General features: G+C 39.0%; 1 protein-coding gene across 1 annotated transcript in view; it reads left to right on the top strand.

Moving 5' to 3' along the window:
- The first annotated feature begins 534 nt into the window (after positions 1-534).
- FAM171B (family with sequence similarity 171 member B) overlaps positions 535-26,071 on the top strand; it is a 40,104-nt gene continuing 14,567 nt past the window's right edge. The window contains exons 1-5 of the mRNA XM_076340594.1: positions 535-575; positions 1,219-1,706; positions 24,373-24,606; positions 25,304-25,396; positions 25,692-25,850. Of these exons, the coding sequence (XP_076196709.1) occupies positions 535-575; positions 1,219-1,706; positions 24,373-24,606; positions 25,304-25,396; positions 25,692-25,850 (1,015 nt within the window). The remainder of the gene's footprint in view (positions 576-1,218; positions 1,707-24,372; positions 24,607-25,303; positions 25,397-25,691; positions 25,851-26,071) is intronic.

A 26,071-nucleotide genomic window follows, 5' to 3' on the forward strand; every position in this document is an offset into this window, starting at 1 on the left:
CAGTCCATTCTTCGGCGGTCCCAAAAGGTGCCAACAAACTATGGCAACTGCGATAAAAGTAAATTGTATTTTCTATGCCAATCCCAAATCTATTTGAAGTCATTGTTAATGGTAGTGAATTATTTACATTGTACTGTATAGAATGATATTAAATAATAAGGAAAAATATATTGGATTTTCTTTAGATTTTATAAGAGATCTGTTGAAAATATGCACCATAACCTGGCAATTCCTCCTTTCAGTATGGGAAAATTTCTACTTCTCTATAGTTTGTAACTCTATTCCCCCCCTTTTTCCACTGCATTGAAGAAATTTTCTGAGATCTGAAAATTACAGAATTTGGCCTGTTATGTCATAATCTCTAAAATAAAGATTATTTGGCTAATTTTTATTTTATTCAAAGGCAAATAAAGTGGTTTTATGCTTTTCAGAGAAATTTATATTCACTCCTCAAACACTACATTTTCAATGTATATCAGCCAGTTCTGAAAGTCCTTACAGTGAATGAGATGTTTGCCTCACTGAAATCGTGGCATGGGCACACTCATCAACACTGGCGTGAAATTCACTGTGAGGTAGTTCCAGTATTGTTTAGCTCTTCAGCCATCTCAGGATGGCTGCATGCTGTTGGGTGACTTTGATTTGTCCACCTGTGCTGTCTTTGCTCAGGTGTAGCAGTCTCATTTGCTGTGAACAACTTTAGTACATGATCCCACCCTAGGCTGTGTCTATTGTGCATTCCAATTCTACCTGTGTTAATGGGTGTCCTTAATTCTAAAAAATGTGTAATGTTTGATATCCAGACTGTTAATGTGAATAAACATGTAAATATGGCACAATGACTGCCACTTACCAGCGCCTAAGTGAAGGCGATTTTTTAATTGACACAAGGCAATCTTGTGTCTGCCCCATAACATGACGTGCTGCAGAGGGGTCGCCGAATGCGCTTTAATACTCTCAGCAACAAGTGTTAAAATTGCTTTAAACGCTGCCAGGTCGGAGGCCTGAAAGAAAGCGAACACGGCGCGGTCTGATTTCCTCAGTTTAACGCCGCAGCACCGGCAGGCCCCGCGCCCTCCCCTCACCGGCCTGGCTCTCCCTCACCTCTGCCAGGCGGCGGGCCGCGGGGCGCGCAGCACCCCTCAACAGTCACCGTCAGACGTTAACGGCGAGGCTCCTCAGGAAAGCCGTTGGTCCGCACCTCCCCGCCCTCCACAGGGCCTCGAGGCCGGACCGCGGCCGGCGGAGAGGCGGCGGGAACCCCCCGCCGGGGTGCTCGCTCACCTCCCCCCCGCCGCCCTCCGGCCCGGCCCGCGCCTCGACGAGACCGTGGCCCCGCCCGGCGCTCAGGCCCCGCCCCCGTCACGTGCGGGGGGTTTGGGGCGGGCGCACGGCTGCCCGCCCGGCCGGCAGCTGCCGCGCGTGGGGGCGGCCGCTCGCCGCCGCAGTCCCGCCGCCGCCGGAGCCGCTGCTCCCGGCCTCCCGCCCGCGTTCTCGCCCGCAATATGCCTCCGCTGCCCTCGGGCTGCTCGCCATGCCGGGGACCTGCGGGCGCCTCTCCTCCCTGCTCCTGGGGCTGGCGGCCGCGATGCTGCTGCTGCTGATGGGGCGTCCGCCTCCCGTCGACGCCGCGGCCGCCGCCACCCGCCCGCAGCAGCAGCGGGCGGCGCTGCCGGGGGGCGCCCCCGCCGCCGTGGCGGCCTCAGGTACCGACCCCCCCCCCCACCTCCGGCCGCCGGGCAGATATCTCTATTTCCCCCCTTCCCCGTGGAGATTTCTCCTCTCTCCTCCCCGCGGCCGCGCCATCGGGGCCCCCTTATTCCCGCCGCGTCCTTCTTCTCCCGGGGTGGGGGGGTCGGCGTCCTCCTCAGCTGCTCCCCGCCGGGCTGCAGAGGGGCGCGTCGGTTGAACCCGGTGCTGCGTTGTCGCTGCTAGTCTGTGAAACCAGGGTGTTGTGCTACCGTGCGAGGGACGGGCGGCATTCCCGAAGCAAAAAATAAGCCGCTACGTTTTTAATGCAGCAGGTAGCGGAGCCGTGGCGGCTGCTACGGGGCGAGCAGGATCCATTTTTAATATCGCAAGCTCTGTATGCAGCTGCTGTAGCGCGTCACTGGCGTGGCGAAAAATACAACCCAGTAGTCGTGTAGCCTGTTTCTGACCTAGCTGGAGATGCTCCCTCAAGTGCCAGGCAAACGGTCTCTGGGGAAGCGTGGCTCTGAATTCCTATTTGCTGGCAGGAATCACCAGAGCAAGATATGTGTGTATATAAAAAACAAAAAAATAGCTGTCTAACATACAGATACTTATTTTCTATGTATATTAATACCGATATAAAAACAAATAACAGCTGATATATGTGCATGTGTCTTAAGCCTATCAAATGAGTGATGGGGCTGGTGAGCTCATTAGTTTTTGCATCTCCTCTGCAGAATGAGGAAATACGTCATTTATCCAACAGCTGAGAGTATGAAAATAATGTGCTTATTTCAGTATTAGGCCTTGGTATTACGGTCAAATGTGTGAGGTTACCTCCTTGCAGAGCTGGGGCAAGTGATAAGGTGTTTGTTCTATCGTGTAGTTTAAAAAGATATGTGTATATTCTGAAGTCTCAGTGGCTCAAATTAGGATAAAACCAGTATTTTTCTTGACATATTGCCTTTCACCAAAGAATTTCAAATGGTTTCAAACATGAGTTATTTAAGACCTTTTAGCACCAAGGCTCCGTTTGGGCATATCACTAGAGCATATGTTTCATTTTTAACATATCTGCATGTTTCTATTTCCAGTTGACTTCAAGAAGGTATAAAATGTTCTTAGTTTCAGGCATATGGTTAATATTTTGCTGAATTGAAGCCAATTTACAAAGCTGCCAAAGTATGTATGTTAATTAGGAAATATAAGCAAAGATCTTGAATTATGGTCTTTGGAACAAGAAACTAGATTTGGTAGAATATGAACACGCTCTTAAATTCTCCTGATACGCTCTTAAAATGCCTTGATTTGCTTTTCGGTTTCTTTCTTGTGTGGGTTTGGTCTTTTGGTTTTTGTGGTTTTTTTCTTTTCCAAACGTTTAAACTATAGGACTTTAAAGACGAGTATTTGATGAACAGCTTGGTTCTTGTTTTTCCTTTTGAACTGATGATTTTTCATTATTTTGTTTCTTATCATGCTTTTAGAGGAATATACCATTAATCACCAGCAAACCCCACATAAAAGGCATTGGCAGCATTTCTAAATTGCGCAGCGAACATTTTGCTCATTAAAAATTGAGTGGCAAAAAAAAAAAGGGGACAGTTTTTGTAATTCAATGATCCTCTTTGGTTTCAGGTATTGATTTCTTTTCAAGAAGCTCTATTACCTTACCACCTTCAGCCCTGACCAAAATCTTTGTTGGTACCAAACAATTTGATGCCGATGCTATTGGTTTGCTGTTGCTGCTGTTGCAGACCCACGTGCCTAGTTGCTGTTGCTTTCTTTTATTTGCTTATTGTGCTTCATAGATTTTGAGGTATGAGAGTCCTGGAAGTGTCTTATAGTACGCAGCTTTCATGATCAATCCCAGTTTGTGAATGTTAAAAATTATCATTTGAGCTGATCCTCAGCATTTGTTTAAGTCATGTTTAAATACAGTTAAAGCTTTATTTCACTTGTTGGCTAGCTTTCTAAATGATCTTGATTAATTTTTTCTTTCATAAAAAATTGAAAAAAGCCAATAGTGATTATTCTTTTAAAAAGACAAGCTAATCACTGCTACGAAACTTTCATTATTCTGAAGAAGCTGCTAAGCACCTTTGGTTTTTGTGTGGTGTTTCCTTTCAGTAAAGCATGTAAGTAATTTTTGCTACATCGACATTTTTGAAATTTTAAAAAGGAAGAGCTTGACTCCAGATATGTATTTATCAGATACTAATGTCTCTTTCAATGAAATTTTTTTTTTGATGGTTTACAGCCGAAAGGTAGGCAGGATAAATGGCTGTTGCCTTTCCAGCAGAAGACTGGCAGGAGAGTAATCCCTAAGGGGAATGCTCTGAAGAGGCCACTTCTGCAGCAGCTGCAAGTCCTGTGCTGGGAACTGCCAGGCGGGCAGTGGCTTCTGGAAGTAAGGAGGGGTCTGGCTGAATTTGGATTTATGCTGTGTGTTTGTGACCCCAGTGTTGCTAGAGCAAAGGAGCCTTATCCTCCTGAAATAGGGAGGGTGCAGAGCTAAGGTTGGAGTTCGCAACCTTTTCTCATTTGACGTTCCTGTATTGATGTCCTTGTTCTGTCAAAGGTAATTATACAGTTTTACAGATCAATTCCCTCCTGGATTAACAGACTTCTGCTAGTGTAATCATTATGCTGTCTGAGAAGAGATGCTAAAGTCAGCACAGCTGTGTACAAAGGTTTGGGGTGCAGACTCTACTGCTGACATGTAAATGTAGCAGTAAGAAGGTAGTTGCACATCATGACTGAATACGTTTTTTTGTTCATCCCTTCCTTCTTCTGCCTTAAAAACAACAAAAAACTTACCACTGCCAAAAGAAGTAAGACAATTCTAAAGACGAGGCAGAGAAGACACGCACAACAGGGACTCAATTCATGGCGTTACTCTGACTCATGTTATCTAATGGATGTTGCTGTTCTTCCAAATTTTAGAAATAAAATATTCGGGGAGAGAGAGACGGGCCTCTCTGGGTAGGGTGGTGATTGCTGAAGTGGAGAACCTGTCTTGGTTCCTTGTTATTCATAGTGAGTTTTTCCATCTTCTGTGTGGCAGTTTAGAAATCTGGACTCTGGTGTGCAGAAGCAATTGAAGAGAAGTCGCTGGGAGCTTTGAATACTCAGCATTGAGGTCAGCAGCTTTGAGCACAGAATTCAGTAAATTACAGTCCTGGCTTTGATCCAGGCAAATCTGGTTTTGTTTTCCTTCTTCCCTTTTGTTTACTTTTATTGAGATGCATTTTTTACAGGAGGTACTGGTAGTGTTCTTTAATGTTCACGATGCTTGGGATATTCTGGATGTGGTACATTGTTATTCTCTTTATAATGCAGATATTGGGCAATAAACAGAGCAGAGACCACTAATTGAATAAGTGATACTTAACTGCATCAGTTCTATGGCAGATCTGACGTATACTGAATGAACAAGATTCTTCTGGAAGAAACAGCAGTTGTGTAAATAGAAGCTGTCACATTATGTATAGACAGCACATAGGATGACATACACCATCTTAATGTTGGAATTTTTTTTCCACATTGAGACCTTAAATTAGACTTGAAGTACGTTTTAAAATAGGTGTTATTTCTTCAAGTTTCTGTCATATAACTACATGTTCCATGCTGTGGGTACTCTCCATACCTTTTGTAATCCCAGCGTAAACAAGAAAAGACTTGCCATCGTATTTATTATAGGCAATTCCCAATCTGCCTCACATTCCAGAATTCAGGGAAAAAGAAATTTATTTTGCCCCCCCCTTTTTTTTTTTAGGCAGATGGCTTTGCGTATGATGGGAAGATTAGCTTGATTTTTGTAGGGTGAAATTAAAAAGCAATAGCAGCTAATAGTGGTCCTGAACAAAGGAGAGGAGAGAGTTGGAATCGCTGTGCATATTTATGCAGTTAGTTCTGTTTGTTGAGACTGATGAGATAAATATGTGATTGTTGGCAAACCCAGAAAAAAGTAAGAGATTACTTTTGTACCTGTTGGAGACAAATATGCTATCTGGATGCTGCCTGTGGAATTTGATTCTGTGCCCATTTCTCCATACTATCTGCTTGCATGTGGTGATGAGTTGCTGTCTAATGCGAAGCAGTGTTCTAGACGAGATATCTAGTTAAGATTTTTCTAGACTATTTTGTACGTTGCCTTATTCTTCCTGATCATTCAAGGAGGAGAACTTTCTCATGCTTCCTTTTTATTTGAGATACTGGAATAGAAGTATTTCTCTGACGCATCCTTGTGTGACTTACTGCTTTTCTAATCTTTGTTTTCAATGTTTCTAGTAGTGAAATATTTTTTCCTAATGACTTGTATATTGGTGTGTAGGTGGTACTTAGGTATTTAGATGAGCATTTGGTTTTGATAGCTTGTTCTGTTAATCTGAGTTTGAATTTGAGTGATAATACATAATGATGCACTTTAAAAAAAAAAAATACAGTGCTGTGTGACTGGCTTGTTTGTCGCTTGATGGCACAACCTTTATGGTTTATTGTCTCTATGGTCACTGGATAGGGGATTAGTACAGCAGCGATAAATCCAGTTCTGTTTTGGAGCTTCTGTAGCAGTCGGATACAGACCCCAAGAAAATGAGTGAGGAGTTAAAAGCTGTATAGGAGATTCTGTAGCATTCCTATAAAGAAGGAAATTCAGTAATTTTCATGACTGAGTGATTACGTAGGCTACAGTTTCTGCTCAAGAAGTCAGGGCTGTCTAACTAGAGACTTCTGATCAGCACTGGGGTTAATTGTTTTACACAACCAGCAACACAACCTTCTTATCCAGTAGGTACTAGAATATAATCGGTGTTAAGGAAAAGGTTTATTTTTAAGTTGTCAAAGCTTATGGGTTAAATTGTAGTAATTGTTTTCTATTTGGACATGGAGGAGATGGCTTGCAGTCTTTAAAATAAGACTTGTGATTTGTTTTCGATCAGGTGTAAACATTTGTTGGGAATCTATGTGTTTCTTATATGAAGAACCTTAATGAAACTTTGGAAAGCTGACTTTTGAACTGGTGAGGAATGATTCTTTCATTGTGAAATAGAACTCCAAAAGTACTATTATGCACACCCCAGCAAAGTGATTTAATGCAAGCAACTAACTCCACCTATGGAAATAAGCTCAGAAAACGTCCTTTGATTTGCTGTTCAGTTTTCTCAGCATTCTCAGCCTCTGGGATTTGTAATAATTGCTTCTCAGCTAGGTGAGAAAGTAGAGAAAGAATGTAAGACAAGACTTGTCCTCATTTATTGGAGCTGATGTTCTTAAGTGAGTTAGCTTTCTGTGCTGATCTAAGGCTTAGCAGTGCAACAAAATATCAGGAAGGGCATTAGGACACTGAGAGGTGATAAAGCATCTGCAGTTTGAGACAGAAATGAATAATGAAAAAAATATTCACAGATAATTTCATTTATGTGTCCATGCATTCCATGATTTAGGTCAGTTGCTAATACAAGAAAAAGAGGAGTTTGGGGTTTTCCGTGGTAGAGCACAAATCAAAAAATATGTACTTTTTTATTTTTCAGGAAAAGAATCAATATAAACAAAAAGGTACTGAGGAGTTCTGAAGAGGCAGGCAGCTCTCCTGAGTTGAAAGCTTGCTTTTATTGAAGCTTGTAATATATTATACAGCATCGTGCTCTATATTTCAGAAAACTTGATTTCAAGAAAATTACGTTGATAGTAGCTTTCATTGTAAAGAACTGAGAGAGACAAGGCCAGAAATGTGTTTTAGCGTTCACCGAAATGAGGCCCACAGTTACACAGTGAGGAGAAGTGGCAGGAAGCAAGAGTAATCAATGACGGCAGGAAACTACCTATTGCAAGGTGGTAGTTTTTGCAGTTCTTATTTGTTTTGTTCAAGCTTCATTACTTCTTGTCAATTTGTTGGCAGACGATACATCATCAAAGGCCAATTGATATGTAAAAACATTCACAGAATTGCTGTCAGGCTGAGAAAAAGGCAGTTTCAGGATTTGGAATGCAACTGCTATCTGGGTCACTGGGGATCTATATCATGCTTTCTCTGTGAACTAGCTCAGTAGATGAAGTCTTTGAAGACAGAGGCAAAGATCTGAGAGGAAAGCTTATTTAAAATAAACTCAATTTTTTGCATGTCAAACTTAGAAATATAGTGCAGGTTACTTTGTCGTCTTGAAAGTTGCATATTTTTATATTCGCTATATCCTTCTGTAATGAACAGGGATTTGAGGCACAACGTGACAGAGCAAATGAGTCCTCTGTATTACTCCTGTTATTGCGTTTAATTCCTAATTCATAGATCTAGCAGTCTGGTGTGCTGTAGGAACACCCAGATCCTGTGATCAATAATTTCCATTGCAGCATAGGGGTTAGTGCACTCTTGAATAATGCTTCTGTGTTCAGTGGGATGAAACTACCAGATCTAGCTCCTCCTACCTAATCCTAGCTTGCCAGAGGTGTTCCAGCACACCTCATGTGCTCCTAAACTGTCATCTTCCACACATGTCTACAAGAAGCTGTGTTCAGCAGGCTGCAAAGCAGCTATTGCGTTTCTTGCTTTGCTTTTCTGGCACTAGTTGTTGTAGAGAAAACATGAGGTTTGAAAGCGATTTTCATGCTAGCACATGCTTGAGGGGAGGATGTGAGTGTGCACAGCTTTACAATCAGCAATATGAAAGTGTATTTGCTGAAACAACCTGTGCTAGGGAACTTAAGGTTAGAAAGCTCAAGAGAATGAATTAATCTTTAGGTGTGCCCTCTGTCCCGAAGCCAGGTGTTTAGCAGGGGAGATTTCACTCAAGCTGTACCTCATCTTTTCAGTTGGAATATGCACTCCAGATCCATCCAGCAGAAGAGCTACGTCCCTGAGAAAGGGCAGTCCTTCCAAACCACATCTGAGGCTGCAGCACAGATATGCTCGTACAGCCCCACCACATCTCCCTTTCACACCTACAGAAGAGACAGTGTGTACAGAGGGTCACCGTTGGTGAATGTATTGCCCTGCCACTTTGGGAGGGACGTAGATCGGGAAGGGACGATGCTTAGAGCTTCCGTATGAGAGAGCACACATATACTGTAGTGCGAGCAGGCTCTTGTGACTAGGAGATAAACATCAACAGGCATAGTCCAGTGTGTGTGGAGGACACTCCAAAAGCACCAGTTACCTTAAACGCAGCTTCTTAGGCAGAACACAGGACTAATGTGCGGCACCAGCAGTTCTGTCAAGTAAAAAACTGTATTGTATGCTATGAATTTCACGAGCAGTTGTCAGCTGTCTGTAGATGATGTGAAGAAGATCTCCTTCTCCTGTCTTAGTTGGACCAGCTGCCGTAACTTTCCAAATGATTCTGCTTGCCCCCTGACTGTAAGCATATTATGCATTCTTGTAAACAAAATACTGACAGGTCTGCAGTTTACGGTACATGCATGGTACGAACCTGGTCATGTGTGTTCTTGTCTGATGTAGCTCCTGGGAGTCATCCTGTGTGCGCTGCTGGGATTGACAGGGCTAGGGAGTGGTCTTCTTTCCTGTCTGTCCATGCATAAGCCCCCTAAGGCTCACCAAGTGCAGGCACGAATCCTGTCAGGTTCCCATGCTATCCTTATTCTTTCCTCCTCAATTGCTTGTCCTTCTTTCTCTTCCCTGAGGTGGTGATTATGCTTCATCATGTGGGCTCTAAGAGAGTCTCCACTGACTGAAAGACTTAAGTCAGACTTCAGGGCACAATTGTTACCCTTTACAATGTGGAAATGAGACAGTTGAAGGAGATGGATTGCAGGGTCAGATCCTCCTGCTGGACTTCACACATGACCCTTCTTGCTTCAGCATTCTGCATTTACTGTTGATAGCGCCAGGTACCTAAGGCAATGCAGTCCTACCAGTGGAAGAGGCAAGAGGTGGCCTCTCATTGAGATTACATGGAAATAAATTGTGGGTCTTGGTGGGTTAGAGAGCAAAAAAAAATCTTGGCCCTCTACCTTATGATTTTCCGCATCCTGTTTTGAAAAAATTGATGGTTTTAGTGTGGGTCTTACCTGAACTACTGGCAGCTATAGCAGGTTAACCTGCAAATGGTGGCCAAATAGCTGTGGTGGGGAGTGGGTTTTTTGTGTGGAGTATGATGCAGTGGTTATAGGTATGAGTGCAAGGCACATATTGAGCCATATGCATTAGGAGGTCATGAAGCAGCAAAATAGAGACCCTCAGAACCGCTTCAACATGTCCCCAGCATACTCTCGTTGAAATGTATTATTGACATGACCACTGCACCCCAAAAGCGCTCTAAAGTCTGTAGAGTGTTGTTCGATTAATGAGTGCTTTAGCCTGTACAACTGAGTGTTGGCTTGAGTGCTTTTACTAAACACAGTGTAGTTATAGCCAGATAAATTGGAGCACTGACCCATTATCATGCAGTTTATTTTGGAGGAAAGAGTTGAATTTAGGTGGTTTTTTTTTTTTTTTTTAGTTTCTAGATGGTCATTAATAGTTCATCTGCCTTTTCTGAAATGTTTTCTGGTCGACATACTTTTATTTCTTTTTCTCATAAATCTTTTACCTGTATTCAACAATTGAGCTTTCCCACTGGAGTGTGCACATAGCTTTCAGGTTTCGTGTTGTAGGTTATTTTAGTTGCAGGTCCGAGCAACCCTTTCATTAGTCAAACTGATTTTACTTTCAGAATCATCAGTGTTTCTGTTTTCATTGACTGCAAGTGTTACCGAGTAAGGCCAGGCAAGATAAAATATATCTTTTCATCCCATTTCCTTAATAAAGCGTAGAATTTGCATCAGGTTGTGATCCCCAAATTATCATAGGATGCTGCACTCCTACTAAAACATCCAGCCAGATTTGCTAGGTGTATTAAAATTAGGAGCTGAAATAAACCACAATCAAGTGAAGATGATGTTTGTTCTTTGTGGGCTTTTCTTTCAATATTTTCTGTGATTTGAAAGTATCTGTGAGGATCTGGAATCATGGAGGTATTGAGGCTGGAGGGAATATCAGGAGCACTCTAGTCCAACCTGCTTAAAGCGGGGCTGACACTGAATTCAGACCTGGGAGCTCTTTCCTGTCAGGCCGTGAAAGGCTCCAAGAATGGAGAACCTCTCTGCACAACCTATTCCAATGATTGTTTATCCTCAAAGAGAAAAAAATTTCCTCATGTCCAGTCAGATCCTTCACTGCAATTTGTGACTGTTGTCTTTTGTTACCCTGCCATGCATCTCGACAGAGAACTTGGCTCTGTCTTCTTGGTAAACTCATGGGTATTGGAAGGCTGTTGTTTAGGTCCCCCAGAGCCTTTCCTTTGCAAGGTTAAACAAGGCTCATTTCTTTCTGTGGGTCCAAAACAGAATGCAGTTTCCAAATGCAGTCCGGCGAGTGCTAACTGAGAGGGATGAATTACTTCTCTTGCTCTGTTTGCTATGCTTCTGTTGATGCAGTGCGGTGTGCTGTTAGACTTCATCGCTTCCAGGGTGCACTCCTGACATGTTTAGCTTATTGCTCACCAGGACTCCCTGATGTTTTCAGCAGAGCTACTGCCCTGCCAGTCAGTCTCTTGCAGGTACTGCTTGAAGGTGTCAGATGCATCATTTTGTATTTGTCCCTGTTGAATTCCATGAGGTTCTTGTTGGCCCGTATCTCTGTCTAGGTCCCTTGGAGCATATTGACTGCATCCTCAGCTCGTTACCATCTACAGACTTTGAGGGTGCATTTTGTCCCCTCCTCAAATCACTGACTTGGACTTGTACATGACTATGGTGCGTGTCAGCTGCTAATATTTCTCTTAAAAATTCTGCATTTCATTTTGGGTAGGCTATTTTCCTCTAATGCATGTAAATTAGAAGAAAGTGGAATTATATCCTCTGCTGCAGATTTGGGGCTGTCTTATAAATATGATGTATACAGTTGGCTCAGTCTGAAATAGATACTACTGCGTAGCATGGACTTCTGGTTATGAAATTTGGCAAGACACCAAATTTATTTATTATTAATTATTTATTATTAACGACTTTATATGGGGAAGGCTCCCAAATGAAACTGATTGGAACATTCTCATATAAGTTATTTTCTATGAGGTAGCAAATCTGGTTGATAATTTGTCTGTGCTAATGTGAGCTAAACTAGAAAAAAGGTCAATGATGTCAAGATACTTGAAAATATAGGCTGTTTTGCTGGAATGAATAAGGAGGTGCTTGCCCCCTCCAACTATTTTTATAATTTCATTAGTGTCTATAAGTTTTTTCAGGTCATTGTGGAAAATATTTTTTCCTTTGTTCTGAAGTCTTTCATTAAGTGACCAAACAGGAGAAATGAGTAGTTTTATGTTGGGTAAATGCAGGACATCAGTAGAGCACGTGTTTGGAACAACAAAAGCTGTTAATAACATGAATTATGCCTTGTGATAAATATCACAGGAGCTGATTTCATTGTTTGTGAGAGCAAGGGAGAAAACTTACTCTCACTGGGCTGAAGGACAGATTTTCTTTGGATTATGGACCACTGATGTTGAGAAAAATCTTCTAATTAAGTTGACTGGAATAGAGACCCAGCAAAACATTTGTGAGATACTGCATAGTTTTGGTGCAGTGTTGGGCAAAAGAATCTGTCACGGCTGTTTGCCTCCTAATTAGTTGTCAGGTTCCTTTCCCCCTTTTGTTGGTTTGTTTTGAGTTTTTTTTCTAAGCACAGTATAGAAAACCTGTCCCTTTACAATTCTGTCTCCTGGATTCTTCAATGTTTCTTGGAACAGATTGTCTCAGAAATACTTAAGTGGATTTGTTTTCCCCCCCAGTCCAGTTGGCACAATATCAGAGGTGCTGAATGAATCCGAGTATTTTTTGGGGAAAAAAACCAGTGTCTACTGCCCCATTTTTAGTCTTGGTGTCAATAAAAATATTTCCATCATCCTAGAAAGGTTTCCATGGTGCTAGGTTGTTTTCTAATTATTCCCTACAGGAATTTGGCCACTTGCTGTGAAGGGAGAACTTTTGTGTTTGTGTTGGTGGTGTTTGTGTTGGAGACACAGTTGGTGGGCAGCATGTTCATCTCTCCCAACTGTCCTTTAGCTGGATCCTGGAGCACTTTATCCTGTGCTGAGCTGTAGAGAAGCAATAATGATTCAAAGCGGCAGTGGCTGAATCATTAAATATTCAGTATTGCCACTTACCTCCATGGCATCCATGTATGCAGAAGAGTTATATTATTGTGGGGGCAGTCTTGATTCAATTGTTTTGCTTCATCCTGTGATCTGATTTAACAGATCCTTCTCTTTTTTAAACTTTTTGTGGCATTTGTGGAATTTTACTTAATTCAAATTAGTAGGAATTTGCAATCATTTTAATCTGCAATCATTTTTCTAATAACTAATGTCATACTGTTGTTTTGTGGGGTTTTTTTGATCATTCACTTTATGAAACTCAACTTTAATAAAAATTTATATATGAAAGAGATAGTAGCTTGTTGGGTGCTCTTGCTTTGTTGCTGCAATATGGATTTCCTAACTAGCACATTAAAAAATTCCCATCCTGCATGTACAGGACTACAGTTAGGAAATGTTGGCCTGCAAACTTTCAATTGTATTTTCTCCATATGTTTCTTTACACACTGGCCTTCTTCCAAGGGGTTAGAGGATCTTTTCCTGTAAGTGAAAGATAAATGTTGCTGGAACATTGCAAATACCTTTCTTTAAGCAGTAGTATGAGATTTTGCAGCTTTTGGGGAAGAAAAGTATTTTCAGCAAAGAATAGTGACCAGCATGTTATTGAATAACGTCACTGAATGCATCAGTAGTTTTCCTTTGTGTTTAGCGAGTAGCATGCACTGATGTTTGAATTACTAGTTTGTAGGTTATATTATGCCACTGTGAGTTTATACAGGCATATTTGTCTTAAGGTTAAAACCTTCAGGGCATTAAATGACATGTTTGAAGAGGGTACTGCTTTGTTTTCCTGTGATTCCCCCCCCCCCCCCCCCCCCCCCGCCCACTCTGCCAAACTAAGGGTATGTTTGAACTTGCACAGATTTTTTCTCAGCTAATTCCACTCACTAGCCACCACTAAGAATTACATGAGACGAATCTTGTACCTAACCCATTAGGTTAAAAAAAGATGATTCATGCTATAGGGTTGTTGGAATATTCTTCCTCTGTCCAAGTATATTGACTGTTAAAGGGTAGGTTTGACAAATGATTAGAAATTCTCTCTAAGAAATGGTCTCATTTTGTCAAGGAGATGATGCTGAATGATTTATTTTTTTCTGTTTACATAATGGTTTGATTGTAAAGTTCATGAGTGGGAAATGCATGTTGTTTGCTTATAGGCATTTGCCCGTTTTTCTTGAGGGTATGTAATATAATGTGGGTATTTAAGGTAGCATATTTAATATAGAGTATTATGCAGATTTTGATGTTTCCATTCTGTACTTTTTTCCCAGTATTCTATAACAAAGTGTGAATTTTTAATATTAATTTTTCATTCCTTCAACTCTGACGCAAGGTAGAATGATACAGGCAGTCATTTAAAAAAAATGAAGAGCAGCATTACAGGTTTAGTATTAGCCAGTGAGTAAACTGAGATGAAAAAAATAATCTTATAATGGCCTCTGAAATGCCTGGGCAAAGGTGTTCTATTTTGTAGGCTTCAGGAAGGAACTCTATTACTAGTATTTACGTGCTCATTTAAATCTCTTTCACTTGCAAATTTATCTTTATTTGATGTATAAGTTTTATTTAAGACTTTCAGTCTTGTAGTATTAATCATTTATCTCACTTATCTAAGATTATGGAAGATGATATTTATAATAAATGAATCCTAAGTAAGTGAAGCTCTGCAGACTGCAGCATTTCGTCTTGTCTGCTGCATATCTCCCTTGCCCCAGGAAGGTGAATTTCTCAGCTTCCATCTTCCATAGTAATCAGAGTTCTGAGAATCAGACTGGCTGATACAACAAAATAGCAGCAAATAAAAATGCAAAGTTGCTATGGTAATTGTAATTGTCATAGCCTCACTAGCAGGTGTCAATTTTGAATTTTATTGAAATTCTTATTATTTATGTCAATATACAAGTACACCAAGACATGTGAAATATAATTCTGTAATGAAAATTCTGGTTTATTGTATCCTGTGAGTTCTCACGTTCTGTCTTGGGTAGTGAAACATTCTGATTTTAATATTTAAGTTGAATAAAGAAGGCATCTAATGGTGAAAAAACATCATGCAACTACTTACCAAATGAGTACCTTACAGCAGTACATGCTACGCACTTAAGAATATTCTAGTGGATTTTTTAATGACATTTGTATACCACGCAGTGTTAAAGGAATACAGGAAAAAAAAAATCCCATCTAAATTTCGTAGCTGCTTTCATGTCTAAATTTCATAGCTCTTGCTTAGGTAGCCCATAAAAATATTTAAAGGGGAATGCTTGCTTGCCTATATATCTTACTAGGTGCACTTGAAAGTGTTTGGGGATATGTTCCCACTGGATAGGCAAGTGAGTTAGCAGCAGTTTTATGGATTAGCCTGATGACATTCTTGCGTAGTTCTTACAAGCATGATCATTTCAGGAAGGTGTTTATTGATTATGCAGTAGTAATCATGAAGGATACAGCCTATAATGATCTGTTTTATTTTATTGATTTTGCAGGACCTTAATTTCATCAATATTTGGTTTGTGTCAACATTTGTGGAATGAATATCGTGCTTACTCGGTTTCTTTTATGCATCTGGTCTGAGATCTTGGTTGGAAGTGTAACCACTTACAATGGTATTACTCAGCTGTTGGTTGTAGAAGAGGGTGGTTTTGTTTGTTGTTTTTATTTATTTAAATAACTCATTGAATCAGTCCACTCTTGTATACAACAGATCTTATAATTGAAAAAGCTGAAATCTTAATTTACCTATGCAATAGTACAGATTTTGAACTCCAAGGCTGTCCGGATCATAAAATAATCCAAATCCAATAAAATAATTACAAGCACTAAAAGTTTGCATGTTTGTGAAGTGTGGTAATTTTTTTAAAATAGGAACTCAAGGTAGTGCTACAGTCTGTAGCTGTACAAGTGTGTCATGGAAGTACATAGCTGGAATGTTACGTACTGTCTATTTGAAAAATACTAGGAGTTTCTAAATTTTTTCACTTCTCTGAAGAATTAGCTCACGCTAGGCAAGTACATCCTCTATCAAAATGTGAGAGCTAGTTTGCCAGTTTTGAATATTGGCCATATGTAGTCCTGATTAAATTTAATCTTTCTTTTAAGTTGCTTCTGAATTTGGAGGAACCGATTCCAAAAGTTGTGGGGAAATCAGCTTATTGATTTACACTGACCTAATGACTGTTCAGTACTTTGGAAATTATTTCAGTGTCTAAGTACTAATGAGGCATAAATATAAAACTAATATTTGAGGGCAAGATTTCTATTGACAATGTTTTGTAATTTTCTTTACCTCCCTCTTCAAAAAAAACAAACCTCCCTTTCCATTTGTTGTTTGCTTAAGATTTGTGTTTATATATGCACACACATACATACAAAATATAAAACCCTGAAATATGTTGGTATAAAAGGGAAATAATTATTCTGTTTAAGTGAAACAAAATTGTTGTAAGTAAATAAATTCGATGAACAACTTTTTTGTAAAAGCATCAGTAAAAATTCAGTGTTAATTCTATGGAAAGAAAGGGTGCTAAGTCTATAAATATTTTTGCTGGAAAAAAAAACCTAGAATGCATAACTGAGAAAAACAGTCTATTTCTAAAGTAGTGTGATTTTTTTTTAATTTAATTCTCTTTGCTACCAAAATCCCTTTTAGAAGGGAAAGAGGCCTTGTTCTTATCTGTAAAATATGTAACACTTTTTCCAGTATTTCAGTAGATGGTCAGCTTCTCCATACTGTCTGATACGGTTTTATTATAACATGAAACTGGATTTTGGGTCTGTTTTGAACTAAATGAATAATTAGTCTTTGACCTACTAATTTACTTAGAACCTTGAAGTTTGCTCTGGATCATGTGCTAATTTGCCACAGGCAATCCCCTGTAGTTTTTCAGTCTGCTAGATTTGAGGTCTCCATTTAAAGTGCACATCCTGATGGGTTTGATTCAATGCATTCAATTTTATGTAGCGCGTTTATCACTCTCTTTTTAGTTTATGAAGCTTGCAAAAAACCTAATCTTTAGAAAAGTATTGATCTTTCTTCATGATCAGCGATCCCACGGGCTAAAATATTACAGGGAGTTGTCATCACAGAGATTACTCCAGGATGGGATGAGTGCTGGGAGGAAGGAGACTGAGCAGAGCTCTGCCAAGAAAAAAGGACAGTATGAAAGGCATGGAGAAATAGGAACTGGGAAAGAGAGTTTTCAGAAAGCAATGAATGAGCAGAAAGCGATGGGAGCAAGGATGAGATGTTTATATTTGAGATTATAGTAGATTGTTGGGTTTACATTTTTCCTACATTGCTGTTTTGTTCAGCTCTTAAAAGCAAATATATTCAGTTGTTTCCAGAGATGCAGCCTAGTCTTGATTTGGAACTGAGGAATCAGGATAGTGTGAAATGTTTTCTGAAGTACTATTTTTGTTTTTTCCTAGTAAGGCGAGGAAGAAGGGCCACCTGAAGACTGGAGTATATGCTGGAATAATGCATGTGTTGACATGAATGAGCTAGTAAATTTCCATTTTTTTCTTACCAATGTCCAGATACTTAAGGACTCTGGCACTGTGGTCTGCATGTGCCTATCACAGCATACGCTACTGAAGGAAGGAAGTGTTTCTCTGATTCTGAAATAATGGTTTATTTGAAGCAAATGTAAAAGAAAATGTTTGAAAAGCTCTGAGTTAGAACTTAATTGGTTTTTTTTTCTCCAGCCAAAGCTCACCAGAGTAGCCTGATGGGTGACAAATCCCCCACTTAGGTAACAGTGTGTTCAAATTTTTTCTATTTTCTAATCTGTTACAGTTTCTCTTGAATATGAAGCAGGTGCTTGCTGGAGACATCTAGATTTTACTAGATTGGGTTAAACTGTCTCCTGTAAAATGACTAACAGCCTTCCTATGTGTAAAAGGCACTGTTTGTCCCCCTCAGGATCTAGCCTTAGCTCCTTCATAATTGGGATTTTGTTGATGGCTTCTGTGGAAATTGATTGACCAGAAACAGGGCAAGGGGAATACTGTGGTGTCCTACTTTCCCAGACCCTGTTTTACTGCTTTGTCCCTGGAAGTCGGTAATGTATTCTGCGCCACTGCAGAAATTTTTGCCAAAGCTGTTCTTTTAAATATACATCTTAATGCTCAATTTGGCATTAAAATATTTTAAGGGAATGCTAAGCTACAGAACTGTACTGTATAGATTATGTGGTGGTATTACCTCCACAGGATTGTCTGTTCATGTACAAATGGAGCAAATGTTGATTAGCTATGGGCTCCAGTTATTTAATATTTAATTTTTTACAGTACCTTTGCATTGCCAAAAAGGAGTTCTCTGAAGTCTCTATAGTTGAACACTATTGAACAGCACCCCTGACACATGGCAGTAAAATGTCAATATCTTCTTTTTCCAAAGTGCATTTCAAGGAGCAGTCCATACTTGCTTTAAAATTAATCATGCTGCCGTTTTGCTTAAAGATGAACCTAAACAAGGGTAAGTTTTAGCTATTGCTGTAACCTGGGTCTGTCCTTATGCACCCATGTTCTTTGCCGGTCACTTCATGGTTATAGTTAGTAACATGGCTGTTTGCTAACTAGATGAAAGTTGTAACTCGCAGGGTGATTCTGGAGAGGGGTGGTACAACTTTAACCTTGTGCTAAGTGCAAGAATGAAACTGTGTCAGCTAGTTGGCAACATTCAAGTGTTTTCCCTTTTCAGCCAGGTAGAACGATTATATTTGTTATCCTACGTGTGTGTTCTTATCTAAATCTAACTTCTCTTTTCCAGAGAAATTGATTTTTACAGCTGGTTAGGTATTTGTTCGCTGAATTTCCTCAGACCTTTTGTGAACTGTGAGATTCTTTGCTTCTTGGTTCAGTTATAATGCATTGAAAATAAAATGTGTAGATTGTACTTGTAACTAATTAATAAAGACAAAGTTAAAATTACACAGGGCAAAACATTTGCAGTGTGTCTTGTATTTTAGTAGTATTTCTGTGTCATTTTAGGGAGGAAAAATAATTTTCTGCGTTTATTTTATGCTGCTATTTTAAATCAGAGGAGTAACATATAAATAGCATATAAACATCTTTTATAAAGAATCACAAAATTGGTTTTCAAATGAGATACTCTGTTACCCATTTGGAATATATAGAATTATTAGTGTAGAGTTAGAAATGTCTTTATAGACGTACATGCCCACCTGTACGTCGGGTCTATAAATGACTGCGTGGAGTAAGCACAAAAGAACACTGATAGCTAGCAAATGAAGACTACATTAGGATGTAGGGGTTATTAACAAGATTTGCAGGTTATGTGATAGCTATGAGAAAGCATAATTGAAAACTGGTCGGAGAGCTTATCCTACTATCCAGCAATAACTGTCAGAATATAGCCATAAAATAGTTACTAGAGTTTAGGGGTCACCTATTATGTCATTTTAATGCACTATGCAAGGCAGAAAAATCTGTACTGTTTCAATGCATTGTACCTTAATAAAGAACAAAAGGTAACTGCAGACTGATGGTGCACTGTGATAAGGAGAGCTTACTTCAGCATTAAATCATCCCGTGTCAGTTAGTTGCTGCCACAACTCACCTTCATGTACATGGATTTTTAATGAGCTTTAAAGGTATAATAGGCTTTTACTTTTTATAGATATGCTTTTGTAGTTTGTCACTGGCATAACTGTAGTTTTAAGGAAATTTTAAGAAGTAATGGTTGTTTTTTGTGGGCAGGAGGATTGCTTTTATATGACCTTTTTTTTACTAAGGCCAGATCTGTGTTGACTGTTTAGATTATATATTTCATTGATTTTTTTTTTCCCCGCCCCCCCCAATGGTGATATCCATTGCAATACTGCATGTGTAGTAAAACCTGATATTCTTAGAACATGTGATTTCTTCTTTACAGATCAGTGCACCTTTCATATCCCTAATTATATTAAGCCAAAAAATACGGTGTTCTATGAATGTAGAAAATGGAAAAATGATTGTTCAGTCAGCTAATACCAAGCAAATTGCACAGCACACGTTTTACCTGTCTGGTTAGCTGGGAGCATGGTAATACAGTGTAGGCAGTTTCCATAAAACACATGTAAGCATGTGCCTTTTCTGGCATGGATTTAAACATCTCTAGGCAAGGATGAGAAAAGTATCCTCCAAAGGAAGGAACTAATGAATAATTTAATTGTAGTTACTGTTCCCTCCACTCCATAAGATAATTGCTGAGTTGGGTACTTGTCTGTGTGTTTGAGAAGAGTAACTGCCTCCTTCGAGGTGTAGAACCTCTTCTGCTATAGGACCTTGGTGATAAATAGGAAAAGGGACTTACGGCTGGGTTGCAGAATGTGTAGAAATACTTCCCGGGCTGTGCCCTGCGTGTGTGTGTTCACTGCTGTATCTCACAGTTAATGATACGTGTAGTTTGGAATATAGTAGTGTGGTGCCTGTAAGGTCTCTGACCTTGACCATGTTAATTAAATCGCAGATAAATATGGTTACCAGATGACACGCTTCTCTGCAGGTAAAGAATTAAGAACAAATTTCATAGGAGTATTATAAAGAGAGATTTTTTTTGCACTGTTCTTTTGTACCCAGCTTGCAGTTCCAAGCAGTTCTTTGGCTTAATTCGGTGATGTGATTTCTGAGTTAGGACAGTGATGTGAAGCCAAATTCCAGGCATTAGATGTTGTCGCTCAAAGAAATGAGGTGTCATTTTACTGGCTGTGACATTTCTAAAGTAGCTAAATGTGGTAGGTGGCCTTGTTTCCCTTTGTCTAAGTAACTGCTGCATTTGTATGGACCTTTATCAGCAAACGTTTAAATGTCGTAGAAGCTGGCATTTCCAGTGGCCTTGCCAAGAGACAAATCTCCCTTCCTCTGAGGCAGCACAAATCAAATTAGCTAAGACTGAGTTCTTTCTTTTAATTGTAGGAGTTCTGTCAAATCTGTTTAATATTGAGATACAGCTGACCCACTTGTGTTTGGCAAGTGGTAGTGACCAGAAAAAAACAAGTTTCATCTATTGTTTAATTTATCAGCTTTGGTTTTGTTAAGCAGTTAACCAACAGTTCATTTTTGCATCTGAAATGTTTTTCAGTACATTTTATTGTGATTAAAAAAATCCTACCGCAGTCTCCATCATATCTGAGACTTAAAAGTGTCCTTAAGGACTTGTGCATTAAGATCTTTATTAAAAAAAAAAAAGAAAGCAGGATTTTCCTTGCAAATTAGATGTCATGAGTGTTAATATGACATTGTTAATAACTCAATGCCATTAAATGTGTCTGATAAATTTGCACATTAAATGCATGCAAGGCACATGAGGGAGTCGGTCAAGGGATATCAAGTTTGGAAAGATACAGATCAGTCATACATGTTGGACCACCACTGCACGCACAGTCTGAGCTCTTAGGACCTTATGATTGTTTTGCTTTTAACTAGGCTGTTACAGCCGGCCTGCTGTAGGATGCTCTGGCACACTCCATTTTATACAAAACAATAGTGAAACGTGGCTGTGGGGGGGGGAAATCGTTGTTACTGTTGGATTCTGGCTTTTTTAACTGGGATTTTTTACATACTGTCATTTCACTAGCATTTGGATTCAGAGGCATAATACTGTGTGCTCATGTCTTCTGCACTGTTACTGTCAAGACATGGAAAGTGTTTGTGTTTTTTTTCTTAAATGTCTTTCCAAAATCATTGCACACAAGCTTCAAGTGACTTGTTGGCAGAGTATATTCTGGTTGATACTAGAAAATCTAAATGATTTGCTCGTATATATTCCTTTTGGGGGGGAACAACTCCCAGCCTATTGGCATACTTTCTCTTGTGTTAGCACAAAAGATAAGGCCAAAAGCAATGAGAACTAGGGATTGAGTCTCCTCTAATCTTTGTCTTAATATTAGCGTGTGTGAAGTGAGCATTTTTCACTTGAGTAACTGCTACTTACATATGACAGTAATATGCAGGTAATTACTCTTTCAGAGCTTTCCTTGTGTAAGACTCTCTCTGTTTTCACATGGCAGACTTTTGTCTCGGTAACCCCCTCCCCCCAGGATTTCAGTCTGCATTTACAACTGTGCTTCTGTATCTTCTCAACACCGTTTCAGGCAGAGCATCAGTTTTGAAAAATGTCGTGGCAATTTCTGAACTCATAGGAGAAAGAAGTAATGGAAGTTGAGCATGGATAAAAGCAGCCAATGATATTTGACAGTTCACTATGAGAGTGAAAATAGTATAGCTGTCTACGTTTTTGCAGTCTATTTTTTTTTTCAAGCAAAAGTTTCTAAAAAAGTGGGTTTTAATATGACTGTAACTGAAGGAGATGAGAGGAAGAAATATTTTTGCACAAAATAACCTTTGAATTTACTAACAGCTGGAGGAGGAATGTAGCGATTCTCCCACCCCTGTGTTTTCATTAGGCTTTTTGTTAGCAGGAAATGGAAAAATACACATTAAAAATGTGAAATGATGGAAAGAAAGTGTCTTTCTGAGTACATTCTAGGTTTTCAATTTTTTTATTACTTATTTCAGCTGTTAATACTAGGCTCTTTTTCTCCTGACTTGATTCCAGCTGTTAAAATACTAATTTATACCAGGCATTTCTGGTATTGGTTCCTACTGGCCTGAGCTTGAATTTTGTACTACTGAATTTCTTATTTTTTAAATACCATTTCATGAGCTACTGCTGGCTTCCAAGCGATTACAGGATCACAATATTGTACACAGTCTGTTTTCGCTATTTAGTAGCCTTTTAAATAGTCATTAGCCAAGGGCAAATGACCTGTCTTCCAAGTTTTGGAAACCACTGAAATCATGCTAGTATATGTGTAACTGGATCAATGCATGGAAGATCTGTTTAGTAGCCATAATTTGCTTACATGACATAATTATTTTTTTTTAATCATTATGTGATTTAAAAACCCTCTAGCAACAGCAATTTAAAAGCAGTTTTATTCTTGAAATATCATGCATAAGGAAAAAAAGATTATATTGCTCTAAGATTATTAGGCATTTTCTGTTTAATTCAGTCGAATATGTTCAAGTACCACTGGGATCTTTTTTCTTTTTTTGAAAGTATATATTAATTTGCACAAGGAGATACAGATTTTTCTATAACACTGTAGAGAATCAAACTGGCACAGCTGGTAAGTTTTTGCTGTGTATATGATAAATAGCAATAAATTGAGGCCAATGTAGTTTTTGTTGTGTGCAGGTCACTTTTTGCTTGAGTATATGGTATATTCCATGCATACAACAGATCTAAATAAATACTTATTTCAGAGAGGCTTAACTTGGATGTCTTCACTACCTACTGTTTTTTTGATGGATTGTACTCGGCTTCTCAAGGCCTTTTCATTTAAATCAAGGTCAATGGTAGTAATCTCTTGGTGCAATGTCAATCTCAATTATAGAGGAGATAAAATCATAATTCAATTTCATTATGTTATATAGATAAATTTCAAACTTAGCCTGACATTTGACCTAAATAGAAATGCATATTTAGAATTAATGTATTTGAAAATATTTGGGTATAAAGTAGTGCAATGCTGTTGAATAGTAGTATGTCTGTAACCAAAAACTGGAAAATTGATGTTATTTGAAATAGTTTTAACAGTGGTCCATAGATATTTTAATTTATGATAATAACTTAATTTCACACTGGAAAAAATATGGAATTCTGTCCATTTTCATGTACCTGCTGTCTATGAAAAGACTCCCTAATAGTTTATTTAAAATCAAGGTGGAAGAGAAATTGAGTATAATTCAGAGCATCTTGAGACTGTTGTTCAAGCGGACTTACTATTTTCAACGTACTGCTCAGTCACTGTGATCATGATCTCTGCAAGACACTAGGTATTGTAAAGGAATGTCAGATCCTCTAATTAGCAGTAGACAAATACTATTTAGAAGTTGCAATACAGAAAGGTGAAAACTAGATCAGAAGTGTAAATCTGGTGGGAGATGAAAACAGTCAAAGCGTCTGGATGCATTTGATTACTTTATAATAATTTTACACATGTAAAAATAAATGTGTTATCCTACAGTCTGTAGACATTAGGTTATCTGTTTTTAGAAACTCAAGGCACATCTTTAAATGTGTGACCCAAGCCAAGGGTTACACTTGGAAAACAAGACCATCTGTATTATCAGTGTGATATTGCAGAGCACTTGCAAGGCACATTGAATCTCACATTGTCACAGATCCATTGTGCAAGCTTAAATGAAAAGGGGAAGAATTGCTTTGCAATTTTGGTTTTGTTTGGTTTTTTTCTTAACTGGTTAGGTATTATATTTGCTGAGTTTGGTAAACACTTTTTGGCATCTTTGTGCCCCATCTCAAGTTTTTTTTGCTTCCTTCTTCCCTGTGGTATATAACTATATGATTACCCCTCCCTTTGGCCAGAGCTTACCCTCTGTTGAGACAGAGATCCACCATACAGTGGATGAATAGCTAAGGCGCAAACTCTAGCACTTCTTTACAAACTTAAGTTATGGTCCTTAGTTATGATGTATATGACCTCCTGTTTTTTCTTTCTGTTAATAGGATCTGTTTTTACGCTGAAAGTTCAAGTAAATGACATCATCAGTCATCAGTACCTGCGACAGGCGGTTGTAGAAGTGTTTGTTAACTACACAAAGACAAATTCTACTCTTACTGGAAACAATGGAGCAGTATTAATAAAAGTTCCCTACAAATTAGGATTAAGCTTAACTATTGTATCATACAAGGATGGCTATATGTTAACACCTTTGCCTTGGAAGACTGGGAGAATGCCAAGTACGTAAGCATCTTACAGTCCTATTATTAAGCTGTATCTGTCGGTAATTAAATTTTTCTCTTCCTCAGCAGTCTGGGTAGTTACTGTCAACTGAAAATGACTGAATGAAGTCAGTCAAGGGAGGTGGTGCAGACATAACGGTGAATGATCTGTTAGATTTGTCAATATTCTTATTATTGTAAAACAGAAAATAGCCCTTTTTTAACTCTAAGTAGGTTATATTGCGATACTGTGAGTGTATTCTGAGAAATTGTTTACCTAGACTTAGCAAAGGGCTGGTAACGTGTTTTGACAAAAATCGTTGTCTTTAGTGATTCCTGGAGTGCCAGTGCTTTGAGTCCTGTATAACAGGTATAACCTGTTGTTACAGCTTCCTTTCAGCAGTGTTTCCTGTTTAACTATTGCATGCTCTTAAAGTTATGTGATTTTTTTTTTTTTTTTTTTTAAAAACAGATGGACTCTTAAGAATTCTAGCCACTTGTTTATCCATAGAAGGCATAAGACAGTAGCAAACATACAACAGAGGTCTTCCTGCCTAACTACTAAAATTCCTGCTCTGGACAACAGGAGTAATTTATTTATCCAGTCTACATATACTCTCTTACTGCTCTATTCACTATTCCTTCAGAATCTGAGATCTTACAGGATTTTTTTTTTTTGGTTGCACAGTGTAACAGATATTATCACTTTCCACAGTATACTCGTCTGTGACACTTGCATTATTCCCACAAAGTCAAGCTAATATATGGCTGTTTGAAGATACTGTCTTAATTACTGGAAAACTGTCTGGTAAGTTCAGTGTATGCAGACCATAATCTGAACACTTTGTGATAACCATCTGTACACATACAAAAAAAAATTAAGCATGTTCATATTCTCAGAGAATACCTATCTACTGAAAGCCAGATTTTCAGTTAATTGTGTAGCTGTATGTGTGGCTGTGACAAGTGCTAGACTAGAAATACACAAACCGTGGAGAAAATGGGTGAAAACGGGTTGTTATGCTAAATAGATTTCTGAGCAGTAATAAAAACACTGTTTGTGTGTTTTACCATTGCTAAGACAAAATATTCCTCTTTTATAGATGCCAAATCTCAACCAAGTGTTCAGTTTCCAAAATTTTTAATAAAGCTTCCAACAAATCACCATACTACAAATGTTACAGCCTATCTGACAGTGCCAGAGCAATTTTTCAAAGTGGACAGCTTTCTCTATACAACAGGAATTCTTCTAAATAAATCAGGTATGTAAATGTGTTGTTTAAGAATTTTTTTAAAAGAACAAATCTTCAAATTATAATGCATATGAGTGCACAGTGTTTCAGGAAAGCATACGCTTAAATTAAAAGGGCCTGAACCTGCTTCCATTGCATTAAACCACAAAGCTTTGTTCTATAGGAGCAAGCTATAAACACATCAGGTGAGTAATTGATGTCACTCTATCTTTTTCCATGTAGTATGAGAA

The sequence above is a fragment of the Aptenodytes patagonicus genome, chromosome 6 (genome assembly GCF_965638725.1).
Source record: "Aptenodytes patagonicus chromosome 6, bAptPat1.pri.cur, whole genome shotgun sequence".
Lineage (NCBI taxonomy): Eukaryota > Metazoa > Chordata > Aves > Sphenisciformes > Spheniscidae > Aptenodytes > Aptenodytes patagonicus.